Below are 26,086 nucleotides of genomic sequence, written 5' to 3'. Positions count from 1 at the left end.
GCTATGATAGCTAGAATCACGATGCAGAATCAAATTACGCCAGTCGCGAACCCAAACATTTCTGGTGAAGAACAGGAGAGAAAGACTGAGGGAGGAGAGAGAGCGGCAGATGTAGAAGCAGAGGAAGGTAAAAGTCAAGATATCGATGAGAATTCCGGTGGCGTGATGGACAGGGTTCGGGAACTGGAGCGTAGGAAGTAACGCGGGGACGCAAGCTCTTCCACCTTCACCTTAGCCTTAACCTAAGAATTGAGACTCCCGCGTTTTGCAGAGCGACTCAGCAACATTCTAATAATGTTTGACAATAGCTATGCGAGGGTTCTACGGAGGTCTGCAGCCCTCCTCAAATCTGGATTCCGATTCTAAGACTATTGAGAGATGCGCATAAGATCAAGCTATACATACATGCCACTTACTCACCGAAAGTAAGTCGGCGCCGTAGCCTTAGCAGCCATCCAAGCCTCATCCAACGCCTTGACAACATCATCAGGCAACGGTCCCTTCTCCAAATCCGCCAGATTACCCTCCAACTGCTTCAAGCTGCTAACCCCAATAATAACACCATCATTTCCACCCTTGACTCGTGTCTTCAGTTCAGAGTGGTGGACACACCAGCGCAGCGCTATCTCGAGCAGCGTCAGGTCGTGCTTCTGCGCAGCATCTTCAGCAATCTTCAGAGCCTGGAAAGTAGCGTCTTTAAAGTAGCGGTCGCGGTACATGCTTCCGACGCGATCTGCTTTGGTGCCGAAACGGCCTTCGTCGGGCTTGATGTCTTTGGATTTGATCTTGCCGGAGAAGAGACCGCCGGCTAGGGGGTTGTAGATGACGATGTCGATGCCGTATTTGCGGCATGCTGGGATGAGCTCGGGTTCGATGGCGCGAGCTTGCACGGTTAGACTAGGCCCTTCACATGAGAAGGTAGATACTCACTGATTGCGTTGTACATCGCCTGGTAGATGGTCGGCTTCACCCAGCCTCGCTCCTTGCAAATGTTGTATACCTCCGCAACTTCCCACGCAGCGAAATTGGAAAGACCCAAATTGACAAACTTGCCCTGCTTGTGCAGCTCATTCACAGCACCGAGTGTCTCCTCGAATGGCACGGAATGGTCCGGCGCGTGCAGGTAGAAAATGTCGACACAGTCTGCGCCCAATTCCTTGAGACTAGTCTCAAAATGCTCCTTCAGCCTATCAGGCTTGTGGACACCAGCCTCATAAGGGTACACTTTGGTGGCGAGGGTAAAGCCGCGGTCCTTCCACCCCGCCTGGCGCGTCCATGCCTCTTGCTTGCCGCCAACGTACATGCGCGCCGTGTCGATCTCATCGTAGCCTTGAGATTGGAAGTAGTCGAGATGCTTGGTGAATTCATCAAACTCTGTGATGCGCGCGCCGCTGGTCTCGTCGGGACCTGGGATGCATTAGTCATGGTGTTGGGGTGTTGATCGGCGAAGCGTACCGAATGTCATCAATCCGAGGATGACTCGGTCTTTGGGGTTCTGCGCGATGAGAGGCATCTTGGCGTTTTGTCTGAGTTGTGCGGTAGTACGAAGTAAGGAATATTGATGTAGAGCTTCATGCTTGCCGTCATTGTCGCGAGATGACGACAGCGGGGTGCCCCACCCGGAGATAAAGACGCGGAGATATGCGGAAGAGCCGAACGAACCTTCTTCATTGATGGATGTCGATACACAAATGCTGCGAGTATCCCACTCCCTATTGCTTCGACTTGTACCTCAGTCCATTCCAGCGAAACGCTTCCAAGTCGTTGTGAGCCTTATCTACGTCAACATCCTGGTCGCTCTCGAGCCTTCCGGGTTTAATCCACGCCCATCCCTTAACGAAGATGGTCTCCTCTGATGACATCCAATGCCAGATCAGAAGTACTGCCGCGGTAGTTGGTAGAGAGGCAGCCCAGTAGATGCCAAAGCTTGGCTGTATGACCTTTGGCCCGTCCCACTTGAGTAAAGGCATAGCGAAAAGAGTAGCGAAGAAGGTAGGAGGCAGAAAGATCATGGTCATGATCGCGATAGTCTTCATCGAGTAACTGTCCTTTCGTGCTGCTAGTGCGATCTCCTTGCTACTTTTAGCATCGTCACGCGTGAGTAGGTTGAATATCTGGAGTTCACAATCAGCTGCTGGTGCGACGTCCTGGATTGTTTGTTTCAACCTACTACAGCCTGCTGCGTGCGGCCACGCTCTTGGAGATAAACTGCCTGCAGCTCGCCCGATTTCGTCTGACCTTCCAACATCGATGCAGCGACAAGGATATCGTCCAATGGCATTTGAACGCTGGGAGTGCTCGAAGATTGCGCAAGCGTCGAATGAATTGGTGACAAGGGTTGGGCTGATACAAGGTCGTTGAGGATTGCTCTTACAATGCAAGCGTGCCGGGAGACATTTGCAAGTGCCGTAAGTACGAATCCTAGCCGCTTAGAATGCTTCATTAGCTCATCCGTACTTGGAGGAGAGTCGTGCAGCACCTCATGCCATGCGCCATGCCCAGTGGTAACCTCTATGGATCGAATGCGGCCCAGGTTTTCGAAAGCAGTGCCTTCGATCCAACGGACCGTTTGTATGGCACACACGAAGGAACAGAAACGCGCGTCGCTTATAAGATCCTTGTGGTGAATGACGGTGTCTATCACGCTCTTAAAGATCTGCTGAGGATACTGGGAATGTTCTCGGGGTATGAGCACGGCTTTGGTGGTCGTCGCATGAGGGTCGTAAGTCCACAGCATCGTATACGACACGGTATGTAGGTAGCAAGCATACTGCGTGCCACCTTCCTTCAGTCGAGGAAAGAACCCGTATGTCGAAGACAGTATCATGCCAAGCCAGTACGGATCGTACCCGAAGTTGTCAAAGATCTCCAGAAAGGTTCGCCGGTCGATGGCAAAGACTCCTTCGAAATCGCGCTCCAAGCTTATCAGCCGCATAGATGCTGTTGCTGTCGCGTCGACGTTCTTGGGGATAGGTGTATTGACCTGGTCACATATCTCAGAAGTCTGGGACCAATGAACATTGGTTAGTTTGACGGTTGTCTCTGCTTCGGTATATTGCGCCACGGTTAATAGCGAAATTCTAGCATCGTGTAGTTCGGCACCTTGCTTGAACTTTTGCTCCGACAGAAATCGCGCTCGCGCTTGCTTTCGTAAGCCGTTCATCGAGGTGGATATTCGTTCTCAGCTGAAGAGGCGGATTCAAGGTAGCAAGCTGAGTTGGTCAAGAATAAGAAGGTTGAGGAACATGCAGGCGGCGTGGCAGGGCAATTAGGTCGCGACAACATTGTGGCTGAGCCATTGCACTGCCTGGGGCTTCAGCTTCTCTCTCGACCATCCATTCTTTTCACCTGCATATGACATTTCTGACCGTTCGACTTCTTTGCGCTCATCAGTGCACCGTATCTTGTAAAGCTTCCGCAAGATGCGCGCGCGGCACGGGTGAAGACTAGCGTGATTACATAGCGTGGGTGGATGCCTTCGGCAGGCCATCGGAATGTTTCCGACATCACTCTTTCTTCATGTCGCATTCCATCCGCGATGTTCTCAGATCATCTCTTCAGTCTCTCCTGTATGACGCAACATATCATTGACGCGAGTTCATGCCAAGCCGCCATGCAACAGCCCGACACCGAACTGACAGGACTCGTGCAGGTGCGATCGGAACGAGTCGAGAGCACTTGATCTCGGGTTCTACCGCATCCCCACCTCTTGTGGGCGATCAGCTTCATCTCTTCATTGGATGAGTCATCGTATAGCATGCGACATGTTCCAGCCCAGGCTGCTCTCAATACTCCGGCGCCGCCGATATCGTTCTGATGGTGTCGGTCACGGCAATTGCAATATAGATTGCTCTGCCTTGCTTCCGAATGGTTCCTCGATTCATTGGAAACGCCACGACTTGGTTGGGAGAAGGCGTCTGCGCGCGACTATTGGCCAGCTATCTCGGACCTACCAAGGCTCCGCGACGCGCGCGAACTGCTTGCAGCAAGGCGTCGAGGCGGAGCGTATGTCTCGCGAACGCCGTCTGTGCTAAGGACGTGCAAAAGCAGGAACAGCACACTCCCGCGGCCGTGCAACCCTTGAAGGCGATGATGAGGAATGGCTGAAACCTTGCGAGGCATCGCATCGTAGCCAGCATTCACAGCTCGCTTGCGGCGGTGGGGCGCTCTCGCACCAATGACGTCGCTGATGGGCCGATAAGGATAAGGAACCCAACATGTTGCAGCGCTCGGCTGGTCAGGCGGTCATCATCATGCAGCTAACCTGCACCATCATGCACCATGCTGCAGCTAGCAATGCCCATCACCCTCGCAGCATGGCCGAACTCTGCACCCAGGATCGTCCCGCAACCGTCCCGCCGCTCTTCTGTACAGCACAGGTGCCACGTAGCAGCGACGCAGGTACGCACAGAAGCCGCACACAAAGAAGCATAAACGTCGCGGGCAGATCGCTGCAGCTTATAAGACTGACAGCCGGCCCTGCGCTGGTGTTCCAGTGTTCTACACTCCATTTCACTGCAGACCGACATCTGCAGTGCGCCAGACAATGAGGCGATCAGCTGGAGCCCGAGGTGTCATGTGGCCCAGTAAGCCACTGTGTGCAAACTTACGAATCAGTCACTTTCTCGCACACCATCAAGTGGGCTGTGCCCTGATTGGAGCGCAAACCCTCGATACAAGGTACTTTGACTGAATCCTTTCTTGATTTAGCTTATGGCCATGCGTCTATTGGAATTTGGCCTCCACGCCGCGACTGCGGTGCACTTGCTCCCTTGCCCGGCCGGAACACTCTTTGTCTTCACATGATATCATAATTCTCAATCCGCTTCTCTCAAGTCTCCTTCCCTTGAAACGCTAGATTGTTCCTGTCTATTGGCTTGTGTCGCGCGTCTTAAGTATCACCCGCGTCCCCCATCGTCGAATTTAGCTTTCCGAACTTCGGCATCTGCATGCATGCAGTCATCACCTCTTCAGAACCTGGATACTGGACTTGAACCTTAGGCGCATAGCGATCCGAGACTTGCATCTTGATCGCCATGTGTTGGTCTTTCAACTTTGGCTTTCCAGGCAACAAAAAGCGTAAGGACTCGTCGTCGTCGGACGAGAAGAAGAGGCGGGACCGACCGGCGGATAGCGCGCTTCATGGAGAGGGAAGGCCAGTCGCTGCAGAATATTCAGAGAAGCGCAGTTCCAAGGACTCGAGCAGAAGAAGAAGATCTGGTGACTCTACCCCGCGATCTCCGCGGTCGCCGCGCCACGAAAGAGAGAGGGAGGAGCACCGCCCGCGATCGCAACACCAGTACGAAGATGCATACCGAACTCGCGAGAGACGCCGCTCTACCCTGGACGTCGAAGTGCCGCAGGTGTATCGCCGTGCAGCTGAGACAAGTAGCGTCAACTCATCACAAGAGGCTCTGCTGAACCCACGCCCCCACCGAAGTCAACACCGTCGGCGGCAGCACCCAAAGCAAACGTCGCAAAGCACTCTGCGCGGGCGCGGAGCAAAGCGCGACCCTGTAAGACATTCAAAATCGAAGAAAAACGTCCGACCAGAACCTTCTCGGGGGTGGTCACTCTTTGCGCCCTCCCCACCTAAGACACCAAAGCGCGAACATCGCAGTTACCAGACCCTGGATTCCTCGCCCCGTAGCAACCGCTCATCCCGCCAGCATCGCTCCTCGACTGCATCTCAGACAAGTCCAGAGTCATCACGACCTCAGAACCGCCACCACCGTTCTCGTCAGCACGACCAGTCAGCTTCTTCTCCGCGCCAAGCGCGTTCTCGCACCCCAAACACAGCTGCTCGTCGCGTGCCTGACAGACGGTTCGCTGTACTCGCCGCTACCAACCAGGCGCTTGAGGAAGTTCGACAGGAAGCATTCGCGCAACCCTCCCCACCTCCGCGACGAGAGAGGCTGCGAAGGTATGAAGGTGTTACTATCCCGACGTCGCAGATACCTTTCAATTGGGATTGCGTAAGCAGCTCGCAGGCCTCAGCCAGACCAAGCAATCGGAGTGGTGAATCGAGTGGTCGGAGACGGTCGCGTCGTTGATGGGTTCGTTCATGAGCATTGCATCTCGCATCTCACTCAAGCACCTGGCCAATGCGGTCCCGGCAGACCCGGCAACAGACAGACCAGTGGCGCATTATCACACGTTGTGTAGCGACTATTTCCTTTTCTTCTCCGCATTCTCTCGATAGTCTTGTAGTAAGATACCCCCCGGCATATCATCGGTAGTTTTGGGCGTTCGCATCACATCATTCGGCCCCGGCCTAGCACAGTCCATTTGGCGTTCTTTGGCAACACAATACCCCTGCATCACATATTCTCGCATTGCATGTAGTTTTCATTGTTGTAATAGTAGAATACATATCTTCGCATCTTCGCATCATCTTTGTCTTGCATTGCGCATACCTTTTACCGGTGAAGTGATCGAGGCGCCCTCATGATTCACCTAAGCACATGGCCAGAATCTTGCCACGTGACGTCTCTACGCTCAATGAGTCTGTGGCCACGGCCATGCGCACATTGTATACTTCATACTTTCGCAAAAGTACGTCTACATGTAGACACATCTATACATGAGCTCATCGCCTACCATCGCAACATAGCCAACCGTCGCCGCATCACGAACTCACACCTCCCACCGGTCACATCTCACCTTCTTCGACGCTAACCCTCATCCAGCATCCCCCATACCCCCCGCTCATTGGCCACGGAGCATCTTCCTCAGTAACTCACACCTCCATCCCCTTGCTATCCCCTCACCTACCTGTCTAGGCAACTTCGGCGTGAAGTTCCATGGGCTCGATCGACAAATGCGCAACCCGGTTTATCAAACATGCGATTTGAGTGAGGGAATGACGGGGCGAAGTGGTAATGGGGTAAGTGACATGCTGGTGTTCGGGGAATTTCACCGAGGTACAGGACGGGTATTTTGTGGAGCCTGGGCTTGGCGGTGGGGCGAGCTCGTCAGGGGGGGGGAGCTCGAGCACAAGACCTGTCTTCTGGGTGCCTTCTAAGGTTGTTACATCGCTTCGCGACGCGATTCACGTTTACACTTTTACTTTAGTTTTGATTGCGCATTTTTGACAAGAGTGGATGACTGGATACATGCCAAAACACCCATGAGGCTCATTGCATGTCCATACGGAATGTTCAGAATCTGCGCATCGCACGCCTGGGTCTCCATCAAGATCTATTGTCGGACCACGAGCCACCAGCATCCGCCACCAGCGTCTTCAATTGAGCGATGAACTCATCCCACACGTTCTCGTTGTGCTGAGCAGTCCCGTCATGCCACGTGTGTGGGTAATTCTCCCCTTCCGACACGCCATCAGCATCCACCACACAGTCTCGATGCGGCAGACCATCCGACCTGGCATAGATAACGTGGAAAGACTCTTCATCTACAGTCACACGATCTGTTGAGTTCTCCAGCTTTCTCTTGGACTTCAGCCCGCATGCGATGAAGCGAATGGTATAGCCTTTGGCGTACGGCGAGATCTCAATGCTTGCTAACGGTATGCGTTAGCTCAGAATGACAGGATCTGGGGTGTTGAGCAAGTTACAATGTCTGCTCAACTCGAACGGCTGGTATGGCTCCTGCGGTCCCTCTTCATGCATGCGGGTGAAAGCTTCGTCGTCGAAACCTACTCCTGCAGTCGGCCTCAGTCGTTTGTGGTAGGCTTTGGTGTCGTCTACAATGAGGTAGTACGTTCCTGATCCGTCTCGGCGGCTACAGAGGAATGTCGCTTGGTTCACTGTTAGTGTCCATGTACGTCGGTTATCTTGAATGGACGTACCACGGTCTTCATCGTCACCCTCGCTCTCGCTTTGGGCTGCGTGTGCGGGCATCTTCATCGTCACCCTGGCTTTTCCTGTTGGCTCATTCGCGCCTTCAGCTGCTTCGTAGCGGTTAGCAACAACTCTCCTGTTCTCTCATAAAGTATTCACTTACCGTTGGCAGCATCTCCGCTGGCCTCGCTACCGGTTGCTCGCGACGATGGTTTCATGCCTTCTCCAAACTCGTTCAGTCCTTGGAGGTGGGGGTCTGGTCGCACCGATGGGCCCTGCCCTGCTACGTAATTTAAGAGGTATCCGTCTCGCTCGGTAAACGGTCTTACATGCGTGCGAACTCCAGGACCCTCAGCCGGCTTGTACAAGATTGTCACGCACTCCACCATTTTCGCTTCAAGGACGAAAACACCACGTGCGCGAGTGCCAGCCTCCCCTGCCATATTCACTGTCGGACCGGAAAGTGTGCGAGATATCTCCCAGGTAGAGTCCCACAGGCAGTTCACCACACGTTCTTCTTTAGCTTCGATGACGTAGTCTTCAAGGATAGAGATATGGCCGGGGATGTTTGCGAAGTCTTCGGCGATGTACAGCCCAGGCCATTGGGTCTTGTAGTACATCTCTGAGTCCTGGCTTGTCGTGGTCTCGAAGTCTTTGATGGCATCTTTGAGCTTAATCAAAGCATCTCGCGTTTGGGCCATCGTGTCTTGCTATCTCCTGGTGCTGAGTGAGCTTTTGGTGGGTGTGAAAGAATGAGGTTGAGCGTCATTATATGATGAGTCTTGTAGTAAGTTTGACGGTAGTGTACTTGCGTTCGGTCAAGCTGACTACGGCAATCGATCATTTTAGTCACAGCAAGCAGTCTTCAAACAAGGCGATGTCACCACCCGATGCACTCCATAGGTTTTTGTCACCGGTCGTCTCGTCTTGCGCTTCATCGGACATGTAAAAAACAGCACAGCGCAAACTTCGCCCTCGGTTTTGTTCAAACTGGGCATCTTCCATTCGGTACATACAATGACTACACACATCCGCTCTGACACAGCAGCTATATCACAAATGCGATGGAAGCTAAGTTAGCTACTGACAGCTCCCCCAATACCAACTACACCATGAGCTACTGGTGCTCATCACGCCTGCGAATCAGTTGCCGATGCCCAAGTGATGCCACAAATGCCTGATCATTATGTCTCCTCCTCCTTCTTCGACTCCGCTTCGCCTGCTAATGATAGTGAGTGTTCATTCTCGTTAAAACCAAATAAGAATCGACTTACCTGCATCGTCCTCATCTGCCAATCCAAGAAATCTCCTTGGTACAACCCGCTTGTTCTTCCGCAAGTCGTTGGGCTTCTTGTTAGAGTCTCTCACATAGTCCATAATCTTACAATACTTATCTCCCTCTTCCATAGGCGAAACGCGTAGTCGTGTACCTTCACCATCATTGTCCGATCGGATCAAGATCGTCAATTCCTCTTTAAGCTCATTTCCGAAGATCAAAAGGCCATGAACTTTAATCCCAAGCTGCCATGGTTGAAGTCCTATCCTGTGGAGGTCTATCTTCTCTTCTTCCCATGCAGAGTCCCAGAGAACTTGGATTTGTGGCGGTTCACTGAACTCACGCAAGATGGTGAAATGGTGTGGGTGACGTCCTTCGTCTGCTCGTATGTAGAACCCCTTTCTGCGTTTGATGGCAAAGTACTCTTTGCCGTGGCCGGAGAAGAGGTCTTCGAAGTCCTTGAATGCGGATTTGAGCTTCTGGAAGGTGACTTGAACGCTTGGGTCTTTTTCGAAGCTGTATTCCATGGCGGCTGCGATGTGACTATGGAGTGACCGTCGTAGCTGGACGTCTTGCAGTGTTATAGCTTGGCTGATGCGACAAGTTTGCGCATGGCACACTCATATCGTCCATAATGACCTTTGCGCCTGTCGCGCTTGACCTCGTAGCAAGCACTCACTGCATATCGCAGATGCAAACTACTGTCATATGAGACTTGGAGTCGCGAGCCAAGGCGCCAGCGATATGTCAACACTACCCTCGAGGCGTGGAATAGCATGGTGACTTCCTTCATATACAGGTAGACAGTCCTTTCAACCTTATCACAGGTCTGCAGTTCAACACTTTACTCTGCTGACGTATCTGGTTTTACAAAACACCAATTTGTCGTGATGACAATGAAGTTTGGCTTTCCGGGGTGGCACACCCAAACACCAATGCCTAGCCCGACATCATCCGCGCCGCCTTGGGTGATGAAGACCTGGCCTTAACCAGTGAATGCCCAAAGGGCCTACTGCAATATTACGCGGATCTTGTCAGACGCCAATGTCTTCATCAACGCGCATCCTTCCTCCATATAGCATCGCAAGTGTTCTCGTTGTCTACTGTACTCTACTCACTACCTCCATCGCCACCTTTCAAAGCAGCTTCCCCACCATCCTCCTCCTCACCGCTCTCCTCACCTTCCTCGTCAATTTCCTCCTTGTCTTCTGCGTCTATGTCATCAAGCTCTCCGTCACTCTGCTGGCACATCCGTACACGTCCTTCCCCGATAATCTTCTCTAGCATATCCATAAACCTCGGAAACATGACCACATTGTGTTTCGCATAGTCTTCGTTGTGTATACCCTGCGCCCTACCATTGTACTTTCCTTCCCACGTGTCGTGCTTGCACGGAGCATGCCAACGATCAAAGGGTAGATGCAGGTGAAACTCTTTCCACTTGATTGTTGCTCTGCTGCTCTTCGTGCTCTTACCCTTGAAGATTTTCCCTTCTATAGGGCCGCCTCTGATCTGTGTAGTATGGCCGCAGTTGTTGAGACGCAGGGTATATCCGTGTTTGAAGGCGTAGTATTCGATATGAAAGGGCTCATCGGTATCGTCTTGCTGCAGAAGATCGACGCGTCTGTTCTTGCCTAGCTGCATCTTTGGTGCGCTCGGGTCTTGTAAGTCGAGGATCAGAGTGACCCAGCTTGCATTGTGCTCGTGAACATAAAGGAATAACGCTTGTATGTTGTTAGCTTTGTCTTGCCAGCTTGCTGATGCGGTATAGAGTACTTACGGTCATCCAAACCTGAAGCTGCAACACCGATGCTGCCGGACACTGAGTCACCAGTGACTATCGGATTAACGTTATCGCCCACTCTAGCTGCCGGAATAGGCCTCTTGAAGTCCTCTTCAGTCAGCCGCGCCGGATCGTGTGCCTTCGCGTACTCTTGAACAAACTCAAGACGCGCGCTTTTAGGCTCAGATCGCATAATGCTAGGTATACCCTTGACCGGGGCATGATAGACTGTAATCGGTTGACTCAGCTTCTCGTAATCGGTTACAACGCCCAGGGCAGAATGAGCCGCGTTGCGGGCTACCTCCACTGTCATTTCGGCGAATGGCTGGGTGTGGTCCCATGAAGAGTCCCACACTAAGAAGTCCTCGGTACCGGCATGTCTGATCACTGTGGTGCGGCCGTGGACGTTTGCAGGGTTCATCGTGATGTAGAGCCCGGCGATGTTGTCATGTAGCCAGTACTCATCTTTGGCGCCTTCTTCTGGGCCCTTTGTTTTGGCATCTTGAGTGGTATCCGATTCGGTGGTCTGACGTTCGGCGGTAATATGCTCGGCGGTTCGATGCTCGGCGTTCTCGTGCTCCATAGTGTTTTGTTCGGGGTTCTCCATACTGATAGGGTAAATCCTGGTTGAGGCGAACTGAACATCATGAACTAGGCGACAAGGCGAGCCTCTTATGTCGTGAGTAGGCGCACAGCTTGCTCAAACCTGCTTCTCAGCTTGGACATGATTGCAATAATCATACCTGCGCAAACAACTACAAAGGCCGCATGTTCAAGCATACTCCCCCTTGTCCAGCCTATTCGACGTCTCCATAACTGTCTTACTCTTCCGCATCTTCATCCACAACCTCACCATTTTCCAACTTCCTACACCTCTCCACATTCCCTACTCCCACAATCCTCTCCAACGCATCCATAAACCGGCCAAAGACACCAGCGTTATGTTCCGCATGCCGTGTATCATGCGGGCCAAATGCCGTCCTGTCCCTACCGCCCAAAACCCCATGCTCGAAACCCGCATGCCACTTATCTGACGGAAGATGAACATGACACTCCTTATACAGGACCTCCTTTCTTTCGATCATAGTCTTAAAGCCGCAATCGACAAAGCGGAGGGTGCGGCCTTCTTGGAAGGGGTAGCATTGGATGGTTATGGGTGTTTGGCCGCCCGCGCCTCTGAGATTAATGACTTTGAGGTTTGTTCTGGCTTTTATCGGGTTGATGGTTAGCGTCCTTGACTGCTCGTTGAGGGTGAGGGTTGCGTAGCTCGTACGGTGCTCGTGTGCGTGGAGGTAGAGCGCTGGGGATGGTTAGTACCTTGGTTTATGTCCATGCATGTGCTTGGGTATACTTACAGTTGTTTGTACCTACAGACGCAGCGATAGCGGGTGCAGAAGCGATCGCTGCGTCGCCGTCGTCTTCCTCCTCACTTTCCTCGTTAGTCGGATGCTCCTCATCCTGGTCGTCAACTCCCTCGTACTCTGATGCCGAATCCACCGTCATACTGAGCTGCTTCTGGCGTACATCCGCCCCTCCGCCTGACTTAGGGTCATATGGTGGAATCGGCTTCGCAAGATCCTCTGGCGAGACGTCCGCCGCATCGAGCGTCCTCATATATCGCGGGATGCGTTGCTCGACACTGTTTGAGGGGTGTATGTAAATAGTAGTCTGCTGGCCCTCGAGTGGGCTATAATGCACGGTAACCGTCTCCTCCAGCTTTGTAGGTACAGCAAAGATATCGTGGGGACCGCCGGTAGTGAAAACGGCCTGGTCTTCCAGCATGGGAAGAGTTTCTGGCGCCCGTTTCCATGTAGAGTCCCATACCGGGTACATGTTGTTGTCATTCTTGTCATGCCTGACTACGGAAGTTTGACCACTGTCGTTACTGGAATCAAGGGCGATGTACAGTCCTGGAACCTTTTGTACAAAGTAGTTCTCGAAGTTGACTTCTTTGCCTTGGTTGCTTGTTTTATTAGTCTTCTCCATGTTCAGATGGTGAAAGTGGAAAGTAGCCGTATCGTGAAAGTCAAAATGACTGCGCGGGGGTCTCTATATCTCCTAAGTACCGTGAGACGCTTGCTCGAATCCCTCGTGATGTTTGAGCATGATCACACCTCATGATCCTAGATCGTCAGTAGCAATTGACGAGTGAATAACGAATCGCGGAAAAATTCTTCTCGCTGCAAATGTCGATTATTATTGTGGTGTACATGATCCTTGAGTAGTTACGATACCAATCCGTTTCCTCGTCACGATACCTTCGAGCTGTCATCTACATTATGACGTTCCGCGAAGCGCATTAGGCCCTGGGTGTCTAGTCTGAAGTCCAGGCTGAAGTTGTGCCGAAGTCGCCCTATCACTGGGTATGAGGTGCGACGCAATCGCCTTCTGTACTTTAGTCGCCATAAGACGTGTCTGACGTTGCGTGTGGAGATTGCCTTCTAGGAGCCTCATTATCGACTCGATGATGGCGCCGCGGGGTTTCCGTCTAGGCGTCCTTGCATTACGCTGCGTCGTCACTTGGCATGTTCCTGCCAGCCCACCCATGACCCCTCCAACCCATGGCGTATATGCCGACAACTTGCACAATATATACAATAGCGTGCCATCTCAAAAACGCCTTTGGGGTATCAAACGCCGTACAATGCCGTAAAATCGTGCAGGAAAGATGTTCATAACGTCGTCCATTACGTCGCGATAAACCCGCTCAAGGATTCGAATGAACGAAACGTGCGCCCTGGCAAGGCGAGCGAGCCTGCTTGAAAGCTTTTATCCGGCCTAGCATCCACCCAGACACCCATGAGCGCTCGCCTTCGCGGCTCTGGTGGTGGCCTAATCGGATGGAGTATCCGAGCCGGCATTCGATGCCGTCGTGTTCGAACTGGAGACAGCGGCCGTCTTTCGCGCAGGCCCGTTGGCATTTGTCGAAGGACTTGGAGGCTGTCTTGCCTTTTCGGTATGTGACGTCTTCCGACATGTTGGACCAGTCTTCGGCCCTCTCCTGCAAGTGTGGCTCGATCATTGTGAAGAGCTCTTCGAACATGAGCGGCCGTTCGGGATGCGATCGCGCTTGTTCCCATTGGGATAGCCGTGTGAAGTCGTCTTCGCCGAGGTGGTGCATCGTCATGATAGCTTCGCACCACTGCTCGTTGTCGAAGCGCATGCTGAAGGGCTTCTCGCCGTTGAACATGGGCCAGTATCCGCGGAGGGAGACTCCGCTCTTCTTCAGTACCTGCGCCAGCATCTCGTCTCCGCAGCATTGCTTCTTGACGTCGACGCCGAAGAAGTGTGTCCCGGGGAAGTGCTTGTTCTCGCCAAACATCCTGCCCAGCGCCATGATCTTGTCCAGCGCCGCGCGCGATAGCACAAAGCCAGTCCCACCATGTGCAAAGGTGGTCTTCTTCTTGGGCCAAACGGGGGATCCGAAATAGTGGGCCGTCTTGGGGTTGAAGTTGGAGAGGAAGCGGTAGAGGTTGTCGTAGTTGACGTAGGTGTCGAGTTCCAGGAAGACATACCACTCCGACTCGGGCCGCATGTATGACGTCCACTCCATCATGGGCAGGAACTTGTACTTGTCCAGCCGCCACCCCTCCTCCGTCTTGTCCTGGGTGCTGTTCGTGGCCTGTATGCGGTCGTATACGTCAAAGTCGGGGTTGTTGAACTTGTACTCCGGGCGCAGGTGGGCGAGGGCGTCGGCAATCTCGAAGCCGTTGAGCGAGTCCTTGCGGTCCGAGAAGATGAGCAGATCCTGTTTGCACCTTCCCAATCGGTTGAGATATAGCGGCAGCTGGGTCGCGACTTCCCCGGCGCCAATCTTGAGCACAATGGTGACGCGCTCCATGACGCCGGCGGTGAAGGGCGAGCACTCCTCACCAAAGTGCACCGGAGCGACGGGCGCGGGCCCAGCGGGAGGGGGCCGCTCCTGCAGTATGTCGTAGCCGCGCTCGCCCCGCCATAGCCGGAAGACGAGCGACGTGAAGAGGAAGGTCACGAGGGTTATGGCGACGCACAAGAGGCGCAACGGCGTCAATCGCACCCTCATGGTGGTGGTGGTGCGAGACTGAGTCCGTCATGTTTGCATGAGCGGGCCTGGCGCGCGCAAATTGGCGCTAGTCCCAGCTCCAATCCGGCTAGCCGGCCGTTCTATGCGCGCCTCCGCGGGCGGCCTCGAACGTCTCTCCGACATCATCATCACGAGTATCATGGTAACACCAACTTTGCTTTCAGCCTATGAACATAACTTCTACCATCAGTACCTCACCACGCCTTCTAAATAGCCATCTTGACCTGCCAATCTTCACCCCCGCCAGACACCCGGAACTCAAGCGAGCTAATCTTCTCTCCATCAATTCCACCCCGGAGACGCAGACGCGTCAAGATCCCTCCAAAGTAGTCCACCCGGTTCCTATTGCAGGACGATATGTAGCGCGCAGCCTTTGGCTTCAGGACTAATGTCAACACCCAATCAATCGCGTGCCTACGCACACCAGACGGAGTATGACACGACACTGGCTGTGCGCGTAGGGTAAGAGCATCCATATCTTTAAGCCACAAACAGAATCCCAAGAGTGACGGAACATAATCAATCGCCTCAAAAAGACTGATCGGCCTATTCTCAATAAAGACCTCCGCCCTGGGGTGACCACGCAGGTACTCGCCTAGCCATTTGAGGTCAACACTGGTGTTTGGTCCCCACCCGTGATCGCGACTGAGTCCGACGACTAGTTTACATGCGGGAAGCGGAGCAAAGGCCGACGTATCACTATAGAATGTCCGGAGGAAGCGTTCTACTAGCACAAAGTGGATACGAGTCCTGACCGAGCCAAAGTACAAAGGCATGTACTCCGACCGAGTGGTTCGGCATGCATTGCCCAAACCGACCGCTGTCGTCAGTCCGACGCCTGAGAGGCAGTAACCATATATCCGGTTACGTAGTTCTGGAACAATGGTTAGCAAAGTGCCGGCAATCTTATCGTCATCACCTACCACCGGGAAGATCTAGGAAATTTTTGGGTTTCGGGATTCCTGAGGTCTTCGTGTGTGAGGAGTGCGCGTTCATTGATTCAAGAGCGGTGCTCGAAAGCTTGTTGCCCGACTTCTCCATGCTGTCAGGTACGATGCTATTGTTATTCAAGGATTTGCAAGCGTACGTGGTCGATTTGGAGTGAACAGTTAAGAGATATGCGATTGAAGGTACAGAAGCATGTTTCCAGGTTGTCGCCCTCGGAGGGCGTCATTATATCAGCGACGTGCACAACATACAGCTTTCAACAATGCCTTTCACCCGGCCTTTCCTCAATGGAGTGTCGAGTGAATGGAATTGTCGACTTCACACTTCCAGTACTACTTCCAGTACCGCTACACAGCCTGGATTGCACTGTACAAGAACTTCTTCGAGAGTCTGTGTACTTGCAACCCTCTGTTACTTTCACTGGTCCAATGGCATTACAGGCCTGATTGGCCGCGGGTACGGCGAGTCTGTGCCTACCTTGTCGTCACCCCAAAGTTGGCAAGGGGCGCAGTCCTCTGCGCATCGCCACACTGCCTACAAATCGCGGCGCCAATTCTTCCTTTACCTACACATACAACTTCTCAACTCGTCACGTACAACCGCTAGACATCCCAAAAGCCCGAACACAATGACACCCTCATTCACAGAGTAAGTATATTACATTGCAACATTCTTGACATCTTGCTAACACATTCCAGGATGTTATCTTCCGCGCAGTTCACGTTCCTTTTAGGAGCCACCCGCGAGCCCGTCACCGTCCATGTCGGCATCATGTCAGAGGTATCTGAGCCCCTAGACCGCCTTATCAACGGCCCAATGAAGGAAGCGCGGGAGAAGTGCGCGGCTCTGCCCCATGTCGAACGCGACGTCTTCCTGGGCCTCGTCGAATACGCATATCGCAGTGACTACAACGTCCTTTCCTGCGAAATTGACCCCAATATCGAAGTCGAAGTCGACATGGAGGCTAGATCGTGCGAGACCTTGGACGACTGGGTTCCTACAATAAGCGAAGAAGATTATGCCAAAGCAACCACTCCTGAAAAAATGTGGCATATGCCCCATTTTTACCCAACACCCTACGACCGCTTTGTCGTCAAGGAGCAATGTCCATGTTATAATGGAGAAGATTGGGACGACGTCGCCTCGCACACGAAAGAGCAACATGTAGGCCGGATAAACTACGAACACAAAGACGTCTTCCTCTTCCACGCCAAGATGTATTGCCTCGCTGACTACTACCTCATCCCCGCACTGAAAGACCTCGCCATATCCAAGCTCCACGTCGCACTACAACTATGCATGGAAGAAAAGTTCGTAACAACCCCGCAGCGGGTCGAAGATATCGTCGCCCTGGCTTCCTTTGTCTACAACAGCGACAACACTCAAGACCACGATACCCCTTCGCAGCGTGATGCCCTACGAGAAGAGATATTGGGTTACATCATGGCTCAGATTCAACACCTGGAGCTGCAACCTGCGTTCCAGAAGGCGCTGGGTGGTGGGGGCCAGCTGGCGATTGATGTGATTTCTGGTTTGAGGAAGGGGCTGAGTGAGGGGGCGGAGAGAATTAAGGCTGCTATTGCATATCGAAATGTGATGGAGGAACAACGTCTAGGACGAGGAGGATACTACGCCCTACAAGCGAATGGTCGGTAGAGAGTAAGGTTGTGGAGCAGGTCAAATGACTATTTTTTCTTCATTAGTCCTGTAGCTGCTTAGCTATCTCCAAGGTTTGCTTAGTGGCATATGTTAGTCATACGGCATCCTTCCTGCGGCTTCGTCTATCGTCTCATCATGCAGGAGTCGGCTCATATCGCACCATCAGCGTCCGTTCCCTTCGTCGCAACCTTCACGTCCCCCTTCTCCTCCCCCTCCCCATCTCCCTCTCCCTTTCCCTTTCCCTTCCCCTTCGGCCACCTAATCATATTCCACTCCCCACCACACCCCACAAACCCAAGATGCATATAAACCGCCCTCGCACTCGGCCTTGACTCCAGATACATCAATTCTCCCCTCTCATCCGCCTGCTTCAATGCCCACTCCATCAATCTCTTCCCCACCCCCCTTCCCTGCCACTCCGGCCACGTAAGCAACGGCGCAAGATACCAATGCCTTTCCCCGCCCGTCGCCTCCCGCCTTACCTCATCGTCTTTGGCGAAGCGCTCGCTCCAATTCTCGGAAGAGACGTGCGACCACATGAGATCGAGATCTGCGTCGGTCCAGCCTTGCTTCTCTTTCCAACCGTAATGTGTGGCAGCGCTGCGCCGGAAGAGGTTGTGTACGGAGGGGTTGGAGGGAAGGGTCCAGCCTGCTATTCCGATTGTTTCGCCGGTGGGGATGTAGATTGCTTTCATGAAGGTGTGGTGGGGGTCGGTTATGGCGGGGGTTAGTCGTTGGGCCATGCGTTGGATACGGATGGCGAGGCTGTTTGAGCCGGAAGGGCGCAGCTCGGGTGGTTCTTTTTTGGCCCACCAGTCTTCTGGGAAACAGAGGTAGAGGCCTTCGGCCTAGGTGGTGGTGTTAGTATGATGGGGTTTATGGGTGGGAAGATTGAGCCAGGGAGGAACTCACGATCTTCTCAGCATCATCAGGCGTGCATTTCTCAATACGCAACTCCGACTCCGACAACCGCCTTGAGGGCTCTGTGGGCATTGTCTGGAAGCCATCTGAATTATCAGTCGGCACTTTAATGAACTCCGCTTTCTGTGATGCCATGGTCGCGAGTGTTGTTGGAGTTGAACTTCGCAGCGTCGAGGCATGTGCAGAAGGAGGGGACCTCGGGATGTGACAACGTTGGCATTCCCACTCCCTAGGTAGGCAGGCGCCCTTCAACACACTTATGTAGACACCAGAACAGTAGACCTGCGTGATGGCAGTAGCATTACGCCCTTTCCTAGCGCTTACTCGCGCGAATTATCCGACGGAATGCTCAAATGTTCGCTGTCAAACGACTCACCCTTGCTCATGCGCGCCGGAGTAGACACCGACCGAGAGCACTTGGGGAGAGCGCGAACGCGGTGTCACGCGTTACCCGAAGCGGGCTAGATGCGGACGTCATTGTTCCGATCGGAAACGGAATGGAACGCTGCACCTTGACGTTGCACACATCGCGACTTCCGTCTCGTTGTCACCGAGATACTTACTCCATGATGGCCACAATGCTATAGAATGATACTCCAATATCCCTGAGCTCATCACAGATGGATCGCGATATCGTACCCAGCGACGCAAAGCAACGTATGCTGTGCGGGGACGCCTACCTGTCAGGCTGCCCGACCTCGGGAGGCTTCATCCTCGAACATCCATCTTACGGTTTCGCGATATCGATTGGCGCATACGACACACGGTGCCTTCCAACCATCCAAGTCAAGTGCGACGAAGGAAAGAGTGTCATTATTCATGCCTATGTAATGTATCGTGGCGAGCGTCACAGTCCTGCTGGGTTAGAAAAGTGGGTATGACCCAGGGTATGTACAAGGACGTAATGGAGGTTGCCCCGCTGTAGAATGCCGGAGACGAAAAAGAATGTGAAGATCATGCCAATATATGCCCGGGAAACAGGGGTGTTGCAGTATACATGCTATCAGATGTTGACAACCAGACAGTGTCTAAGACGACGTAGGCTCCTACCCATATTGTGGCCACCGCTACCGGGAAGGCTCTACTGGCTCCCAGTGGTCAAACCAAAGGTGATCGAGGAGATCAGACCCATTGCCCGCGAACAAACGATTGCAGCCGCGGACGTGGAGTGGGCATTTCCAGCGAAAGCCATCGGCACATCCCTCCATGTGGATGGCCGTGAAATGATTTTCGAACCCGGTCTTCGACTCCCAGTATTTTCTGGTGCTTCCCTCATGAGGCTTGCACTTCCATCCGTTGCCTGGGCAGCCCCTTCGGACAATGGCTGGTTGTGCTGGCTCTTTGCCTTTGCGTGAGGCACGCGGTTTTTTGGAGGCTTGAGGCGGAGGGGTTGTCTCGTCAGAGGGTCCGGTCTTCGTGCTCGGGCGTGAGTCATCGATGGGTTCGCATGCGACATTCGGGGGCGGCTCGATGAACGGGTGGGCTGAAAGGTGCACTGAGAATCATTAGTGTCGTATCGTAGTATAAGCCAGATCTACTGACCGACGTGTAGGATCTTTCCAACAAGCTCCTCCGCGGGGATCACCGCCATGATAGCGAGGTCTTGGAGGTTACCAGACAACGCCGTGAACGCGAGCCCAATGATATCGTTGGACCACACCATATACTTGAAGGTCTCGACAGAGTGGAAGATGAACTCTAGAGTTGCGCCTCTCACCAAGAGAGCAAGTATGGCCTGGTTCTGCTGAGCAAGGGAGGAGGAACCAAGAGTTGCCATGATGGAGTCCGTGCCCTGGATCAATTCGTACCCGTACGGCGAGCCCAAGTACGATGGTGTGGGCGGTGTGGCCTGGTTCGAACATTCACCTGTGCTGGAGTACATGCCCATGGTCGGGCTGTACTCCATTGCAGTGCCGGGAGCCGGACTCGTCTGGCTAGGGAAAGCCATGATCCCGAACGGAGACGAAGGAGGTTTACTTGATGGATGTGCGAGTTTCGGCGTGTTGTATTCGGCAAAGTTCAGGTAGGCTGTTGAGAAGTTTGGTGTGTTTGAAGGTAGAGAAAGAATGTGATGGTACTGATGAGTGTATAGGTATAAATGTCAACGATAGTAAACGAGAAGTTGAATTGACAGACCACCGGGGGTAGTGGTAGAGTGATTGTAGAATGTATCAAAGGAGTGAGTTACACCTCAAAGATTGCGAGAGATGCAGGGCGGTTCAGGATTTCGGGCTGAGTGCCGGCGTTGAAGACCATATATATATTCTATGTCCACAAGGCCTGTGGTGTGTGTCCATGGCGGTTTCTGCGAGCTTTGCTATGAATCGTAAGAAGGTAAGCTTTACCATGCCAAGGCTTGAACACCCTAGTTGGGATCAGACCTCGATGTGAAGGGTGGACGTGCGTTGGAGAAGGTTGCAATGACCACGTTGACGTGGGTCGGTGCCGAGCCCGTACCAATCAGGGCGGCGACGTCGTTGCCCTAGGGCATTTTATCCAATCAAAGATGGCAGTTGAGTGATGATTGAGAATCGGCGTCGGCTAAGCCTCAATGTTGTGGGTCGCCGCGACGTTCCTGCCCCTCTGTTAGCTTGCTCTACGGGGAGCTTGGGCCGCCTCCTCTCCCGGACTCGGTACGCTGCTTTCGAAACCTAGCGTCTGGTCACGGCGCTGGGAGCTTTTCCTCTGCCGGGCTGCCCAGGTGACCCTGGCTTCCGCTGCTCATTGTAGCAGCGACGTCTGTCAACCTTGATCAGGTATGCGTGAACGTGGGACAAGTTCGCTGTTGACCGAACTTTGTGAGATAAATTGCAATTTACCGGCTGATGTTCCGTTTTGTGCATGTGACCTCCAGGGCTTCTAGGACTATCTCACATTCCCGAGGTCGGCTTAACGCTGACACCTGCAAGTCGACAAAACAACTATGAAGGCTTTTGATTCGCACTCTTCAGATTTACAGAAGTGCCACCGAATCCATACCATCCAAAATTCATCGCAAAGCTTCAAAAACCAAACACTTTCTTCCACTGAGTCCCCATGTTCTGTAACGTACACACGACCTCGGTGTACACTGCACTTTGGAGTGCTTCGCCATGGAGGTCATCGTTACACGAGAAGTCGCAATACAGACATTTGCGCACAACCTCCAGGTAGCGAGGCCCTAGCGTCATGACCGAATGATGTTGTTCATCAAGCAGCTTTCTCGCGGCGATGATCTCACGAATTTGAGGCGAGCCCTCCAGCTGCGGCGTCGTGCTATCCGTCTGAGCACATATCTCTAGTAGCGCGACGCCGAGTTTAGCTAGTGTCAGATTGCGGATGCCGAAGTTATGCTTCAGATCAAGCGAGGATTGTTGCGATCCAGTGTCCGGCGAGGTCGGATCTGGGAAGCGGTTGCTCAGATGCAAGCTGTCCAGTGCATTGGATACATTGTTCGCGTCGGCTTGAGATTGATCCGTGAAGTATGCTACATCTTGAAGCGTCCATGCTTGCGGCAACCAAGAGGTTGAATGATATTGGAGAACAGCCTCAGCCAACTTTTGCGCGAGTGTGATCTTTTGCAGTGTCTGGAAGCGTTGCACGAGGTTCTTGATCGGTAGCGCTCCTTGTCGCCGGCTGCAAGAAGGTACATCGTTGGTCGCGAGCTTGCTGGCATCGTAGAACATGAAACGGGTTGTTGGCTCACTCTTCGCGACTTCAAGAAACCCCACGCAGCTATCTTGACATGCCGATGTCGATGAGCGCACTCTCGTTACATGACAGCATACGCTTTTCGTTGTCTTTAGATCTAGCATGACGAAAGATTGGGCTTGTGTTGCTAACGTGTGGCTTGTTGGTGGTGTTCGAACACATTCAATGTTGTCTTTGGGATCATTGATTCGAACTCTTTTCTTCGACTTGGCTTTGATGGGCGGCGTTGGGGTCGTAGCTTCCGACGCGTCGTTGATTCCACAACGAAACGCGTTCGCTAGTGCCTGTGGAGGTATCGTTGGAGCCGTGTACATCGCGAGGGATGTAATGGACCGAATTTGCAGCCATATTGGGACGTTGCTAGATGGACTACACATCGTCGTTAGTCGTCAGCGTTTCTACTTCCTTTCGGGACGCGAAGAACATCCGCTCTGACATACTTTTGAATTGCGGTATTCGGCTTTGGCTGGCAAGCGATGACAACGTCGAGTTGCACGTTATCGTACTCGCTTTTGGCGTCGAGCGATAACTTCGCCTGGTGTCCACTGTGAGAGGTGTTTGTGCAAGACCACGAGTCGTGAATGGACTCTCCTAACTGTTGTGAGGCGACGCGGATCTGCTGGTAGCTCCTTGGCACGGCTTTGCGGATGATGCAAGCCGAAGGAACATTGCGACGCTTCTGCATTTTGCGCCTCTGCTTACACAACTTGCCCAGCGACTTATTCCATCTGTCCAACGAATCAAGCTGTCGGAGGTACTCGTTCTCCTTGCGAGCTGTATTGAACGCGTTCCAAAGCTTCCGTGCGAACTCGTGTTGGGATTGTTTCGCGTTGCCCAGGCTATTCTCGAGCTTGGACAGGCTGTTCCGTGTCTCACGGAGTATATCGCGTTGTCGCGTCGCGATGCTCTCGCATAGCTCGTAATCGTGCTGCATCAAATCTCGCAGCCGCTGTTCGATCTCCTTTCTTTGTTCCTGCCAGCTCCTATGGGTCGGATCCTCCATCATCTCAGAGACATCGCTCGGATGGGCGATGGCAGCCTGCAGCAGATGGCGGCATTCGTTGCTAAAGTTCGCTGCTGCTACTTCGAATCTCAGCTGGATGTCGTATGCAACTTCCGCGTGTCGTGAGAAGGTCGCCAATGTGCGCTTGGCCGTGCCGTATGACTTCAGAATCTCGACAACAATGGGCACAACACCAAAAACTAGACCTGCGATTTCAATGCCGGACATGGTGTGAGCGATGACACTCAAAAGATATTGGAGTTGATGAGTCTTGGGATGCGCACTCGTCCAAGGTTGATTGAGCGAGGCGCAGTTTGGCCCCCAATGCGATAGGCGCATACCCCTCCAATGCGCAGCCCGTTCAAGTGTGGCTGCTCAGCCGTGTCGGCATCCTGGCAAAAGCAACATGATCCCTCTCAGCTTGTGCGCATGTCCTGATCCATCGTCTTCCCGCCTTTGAGCATCTACTGACCGTGCCCGCTGGTAGTCGGCGCGCATGCTTCCACCAAAGAACCGTCGTAATGCATCGGCTGCCGAAGAAGGCGGCTTGGTGAGGGAGCCCCGGCAGGCTGAAATGGAACGCACGCAAGACACCTCGTCGTCTCCAGCGAGTGAGCCAACCAATTCGCCTCCAACACAATCGCCGGCAAGGGCTCCGGGCGCCCATACCTTCTCCAGTTCTGGTTCAGAGAACGACCTACCGGTCCCTTTCGGTCGCGCAGGCAAAATCGCTACTCCGGGGGCTTTGCCTAGAGTTACTTTCACCTTTTGGAAAAATGAAGGCTGCCATTGTTATCATGTCGAGACTAGGGGTGTCTCCGTAGCTCGTCGCGACGACAATCGTATGATCAACGGCACAAAGCTGCTCACATTGGCTGGTATGACAGCAGCACGCAAAGGCGCTTTGCTGAAGAGTGAGAAGACTAAACACGTGGTTAAACTCGGGCCAACACATTTCAAAGGCGTCTGGATTCCGTTCGAGCGTGCCTTGGAATTGGCGAACGCGGAAAAGGTCGTCGACTTGCTATATCCCTTGTTCGTGGATGACATCGGGTCACTCGTATATCAGACTTTGGATCAGAAGCTCACGCCTCATGTTGACTCTCAACCCCAATTCGAAGAAGTGAAGGAAACGACTGGGGGTAGCAAAGCTAGATCAGTCCACTCTTCTGTGAAGAAAGAGGAGGACGAGGATTCACAACCGCTCGCCCTGCACACTGTGCAACATGTCGAACTCCAGGAGCTAGGAATTCTTGGGTCACTATTCAGATCTCTCACAGAGACGCTGGGACTCATCATGAAGGAGTTAAGGAGCCAATCTAGTGATGCTGGGCATTACATTTCTCTAGAGTCTACCTGTGCAACTTTGTTATTCTGGGGTACCGACCTTGGACTGCCGCGAGGCGAGCTCGACAATGTGCTCCAAGGCTCCCCCCAGTTGCGCGACACTTGTCTGGCCGTGCTCGTATCCATCTCTCGATTTGTGAGCACTTGTAAGTAAACTTCACTCACACCACTGTTTCGCCTTAACACTAACACGGGTCAGCTTTGATACACCTTGTCATCAGTGAACATCATCGAAAAGAGATTTTACAGTCCACCGATTTTGCGACTGTTCTGGAACAAGTCACGGACATGATTGGTCGACAACATGATTTCGCTTATCAACCCGAGCAAGACGCGGAGACAGTGTGTCAGACCCTCCGTACGAAGATAGATACACTGGTCATGTTGGCACCCAGCCTGGAATCGCCGGCTGAAGAAGTCTTCGACGAAGAGAAGCCTCGTACTATCCAAGACATGGGAGAAACCCTACCGGAACAGGCCTACGCTAGTAGTGTTGCAGAAAAGTTCCCTTTCGCTCCACCAGAAATGGTGGCCCAACTTGGGAGATTGAACTGGGATCGATATAATCACATTCTTCGTCTGCAACGGGAAGCAATGAAGCAGGAGCTTCAAGAGACCACTTTCGGAAAAGCGAAAACCATATTCCACGACTCGGGTCTGGGTACATCGGTACCCGCACAATCAGATGCGGGAGTGAACGCAGAACCTGTCTACGAACCATCGATGATGTCGAGCAGGGCTGAGGCAAGTCACAAGCGTGTGCCACCACTGCCAGCCCAAGCGCGGTCTGGCGAGCCTTTCACGTGCGAGATCTGCGAAAAGCAGGTGCAGTTCCAACGGACCAAAGCATGGAAGTAAGTTGGCCTTTATAATATCACTCCAATCACATCAAAGCTAACATGTCGTTTCAGAAAGCATGTGTTTGATGATATACTCGCATACGCTTGTTTCTTCCCCGAATGCCACGGAACAGGCGTCTTTTGGGAAAACGGCGATGGGCTGATGAACCATCTACAAGATCAGCATGCCATGGACGCTCGAGTCTCAGAAGTGACATGCCCCTTATGTGTTGACTTTACTTCGGGGGACCGTGATCTGTTATCACTCCACATTGCACGTCATATGGAAGAGATCGCCCTTGCAATACTGCCTTCTGGTGTCGACTCGGATGCTGAATCAGCGGATGACGAAAGTCATGACAGCAACTATATAAGCAGCCTAGATACCATCTCTGATGTCGAAGCAGGAGAAAGAGAAAATGGATCGCCGTCGGATTCATCAGACGCTGTACACGAAGACTCTATACCGACAAACCTAGGTGTTTCCTCTCAATCTCCTGCGGAAGAGCTTGGAGCATTCGAAGGCTTGAAACCCCGGTTTGAAATTGTGCGACAAGGCGTGGATGCTGTTGATTGGATTGCATTTGAGTACTCTCACGATGGGGTCAAAACAGATTATACCCTTCGACACGACATCGAGAAAGTTGACATCGAGAGTTTACCTCATGGATTCAAGATAGACAACTGCATCTATCCTCGGGCCCTGGTTCCAAGAGATCAGTACAAGGGTGATGACCAGGACAATGAGAAGACGTGGA

The 26,086-nt window shown here is 52.9% G+C and overlaps 14 protein-coding genes across 14 annotated transcripts; 3 read left to right on the top strand and 11 right to left on the bottom strand.

Annotated features, from left to right (window-relative positions):
• Window positions 1–343: 343 nt before the first annotated feature.
• Window positions 344–1,513, bottom strand: J4E85_011052 (uncharacterized protein; the record flags this gene model as incomplete). The annotated part of the gene is made up of 4 exons (XM_051475255.1): window positions 344–362; window positions 421–883; window positions 931–1,407; window positions 1,456–1,513. The coding sequence occupies 4 exons, from the start codon at window positions 1,511–1,513 to the stop codon at window positions 344–346; spliced, it is 1,017 nt and encodes a 338-aa protein (XP_051320959.1).
• Window positions 1,514–1,712: 199 nt separating this feature from the next.
• J4E85_011051 (uncharacterized protein) lies at window positions 1,713–2,248 on the bottom strand (the record flags this gene model as incomplete). Its single annotated transcript, XM_051475254.1, has 2 exons — window positions 1,713–2,114; window positions 2,171–2,248. 2 exons carry the CDS (start codon window positions 2,246–2,248, stop codon window positions 1,713–1,715), a joined length of 480 nt encoding a protein of 159 aa, XP_051320958.1.
• A 246-nt stretch (window positions 2,249–2,494) lies between these two features.
• J4E85_011050 (uncharacterized protein) lies at window positions 2,495–3,017 on the top strand (the record flags this gene model as incomplete). The annotated part of the gene is made up of 2 exons (XM_051475253.1): window positions 2,495–2,685; window positions 2,792–3,017. The coding sequence occupies 2 exons, from the start codon at window positions 2,495–2,497 to the stop codon at window positions 3,015–3,017; spliced, it is 417 nt and encodes a 138-aa protein (XP_051320957.1).
• Window positions 3,018–7,532: 4,515 nt separating this feature from the next.
• On the bottom strand, window positions 7,533–8,500 carry J4E85_011049 (uncharacterized protein; the record flags this gene model as incomplete). The annotated part of the gene is made up of 3 exons (XM_051475252.1): window positions 7,533–7,756; window positions 7,808–7,906; window positions 7,963–8,500. 3 exons carry the CDS (start codon window positions 8,498–8,500, stop codon window positions 7,533–7,535), a joined length of 861 nt encoding a protein of 286 aa, XP_051320956.1.
• Window positions 8,501–8,983: 483 nt separating this feature from the next.
• Window positions 8,984–9,602, bottom strand: J4E85_011048 (uncharacterized protein; the record flags this gene model as incomplete). Its single annotated transcript, XM_051475251.1, has 2 exons — window positions 8,984–9,018; window positions 9,074–9,602. The coding sequence occupies 2 exons, from the start codon at window positions 9,600–9,602 to the stop codon at window positions 8,984–8,986; spliced, it is 564 nt and encodes a 187-aa protein (XP_051320955.1).
• Window positions 9,603–10,185: 583 nt separating this feature from the next.
• Window positions 10,186–11,465, bottom strand: J4E85_011047 (uncharacterized protein; the record flags this gene model as incomplete). Its single annotated transcript, XM_051475250.1, has 2 exons — window positions 10,186–10,799; window positions 10,856–11,465. The coding sequence occupies 2 exons, from the start codon at window positions 11,463–11,465 to the stop codon at window positions 10,186–10,188; spliced, it is 1,224 nt and encodes a 407-aa protein (XP_051320954.1).
• Window positions 11,466–11,679: 214 nt separating this feature from the next.
• On the bottom strand, window positions 11,680–12,844 carry J4E85_011046 (uncharacterized protein; the record flags this gene model as incomplete). The annotated part of the gene is made up of 2 exons (XM_051475249.1): window positions 11,680–12,158; window positions 12,214–12,844. The coding sequence occupies 2 exons, from the start codon at window positions 12,842–12,844 to the stop codon at window positions 11,680–11,682; spliced, it is 1,110 nt and encodes a 369-aa protein (XP_051320953.1).
• A 721-nt stretch (window positions 12,845–13,565) lies between these two features.
• Window positions 13,566–14,900, bottom strand: J4E85_011045 (uncharacterized protein; the record flags this gene model as incomplete). Its single annotated transcript, XM_051475248.1, has 1 exon — window positions 13,566–14,900. The coding sequence occupies one exon, from the start codon at window positions 14,898–14,900 to the stop codon at window positions 13,566–13,568; it is 1,335 nt and encodes a 444-aa protein (XP_051320952.1).
• A 1,597-nt stretch (window positions 14,901–16,497) lies between these two features.
• J4E85_011044 (uncharacterized protein) lies at window positions 16,498–17,525 on the top strand (the record flags this gene model as incomplete). Its single annotated transcript, XM_051475247.1, has 2 exons — window positions 16,498–16,517; window positions 16,568–17,525. 2 exons carry the CDS (start codon window positions 16,498–16,500, stop codon window positions 17,523–17,525), a joined length of 978 nt encoding a protein of 325 aa, XP_051320951.1.
• A 152-nt stretch (window positions 17,526–17,677) lies between these two features.
• J4E85_011043 (uncharacterized protein) lies at window positions 17,678–18,584 on the bottom strand (the record flags this gene model as incomplete). Its single annotated transcript, XM_051475246.1, has 2 exons — window positions 17,678–18,376; window positions 18,441–18,584. The coding sequence occupies 2 exons, from the start codon at window positions 18,582–18,584 to the stop codon at window positions 17,678–17,680; spliced, it is 843 nt and encodes a 280-aa protein (XP_051320950.1).
• Window positions 18,585–19,983: 1,399 nt separating this feature from the next.
• J4E85_011042 (uncharacterized protein) lies at window positions 19,984–20,397 on the bottom strand (the record flags this gene model as incomplete). The annotated part of the gene is made up of 2 exons (XM_051475245.1): window positions 19,984–20,315; window positions 20,376–20,397. 2 exons carry the CDS (start codon window positions 20,395–20,397, stop codon window positions 19,984–19,986), a joined length of 354 nt encoding a protein of 117 aa, XP_051320949.1.
• Window positions 20,398–21,451: 1,054 nt separating this feature from the next.
• On the bottom strand, window positions 21,452–22,114 carry J4E85_011041 (uncharacterized protein; the record flags this gene model as incomplete). Its single annotated transcript, XM_051475244.1, has 1 exon — window positions 21,452–22,114. The coding sequence occupies one exon, from the start codon at window positions 22,112–22,114 to the stop codon at window positions 21,452–21,454; it is 663 nt and encodes a 220-aa protein (XP_051320948.1).
• A 407-nt stretch (window positions 22,115–22,521) lies between these two features.
• J4E85_011040 (uncharacterized protein) lies at window positions 22,522–23,370 on the bottom strand (the record flags this gene model as incomplete). Its single annotated transcript, XM_051475243.1, has 1 exon — window positions 22,522–23,370. One exon carries the CDS (start codon window positions 23,368–23,370, stop codon window positions 22,522–22,524), a length of 849 nt encoding a protein of 282 aa, XP_051320947.1.
• A 268-nt stretch (window positions 23,371–23,638) lies between these two features.
• Window positions 23,639–25,347, top strand: J4E85_011039 (uncharacterized protein; the record flags this gene model as incomplete). The annotated part of the gene is made up of 2 exons (XM_051475242.1): window positions 23,639–24,635; window positions 24,689–25,347. 2 exons carry the CDS (start codon window positions 23,639–23,641, stop codon window positions 25,345–25,347), a joined length of 1,656 nt encoding a protein of 551 aa, XP_051320946.1.
• Between the last annotated feature and the right edge of the window lie 739 nt (window positions 25,348–26,086).

The sequence above is a fragment of the Alternaria conjuncta genome (assembly GCF_024043145.1).
Source record: "Alternaria conjuncta strain BMP 0040 chromosome Unknown scaffold_29, whole genome shotgun sequence".
Classification (NCBI taxonomy): Eukaryota; Fungi; Ascomycota; class Dothideomycetes; order Pleosporales; family Pleosporaceae; genus Alternaria; species Alternaria conjuncta.
Note: the sequence above shows the minus strand (reverse complement) of the source record. Positions and strands in the feature narration are given on the sequence as shown.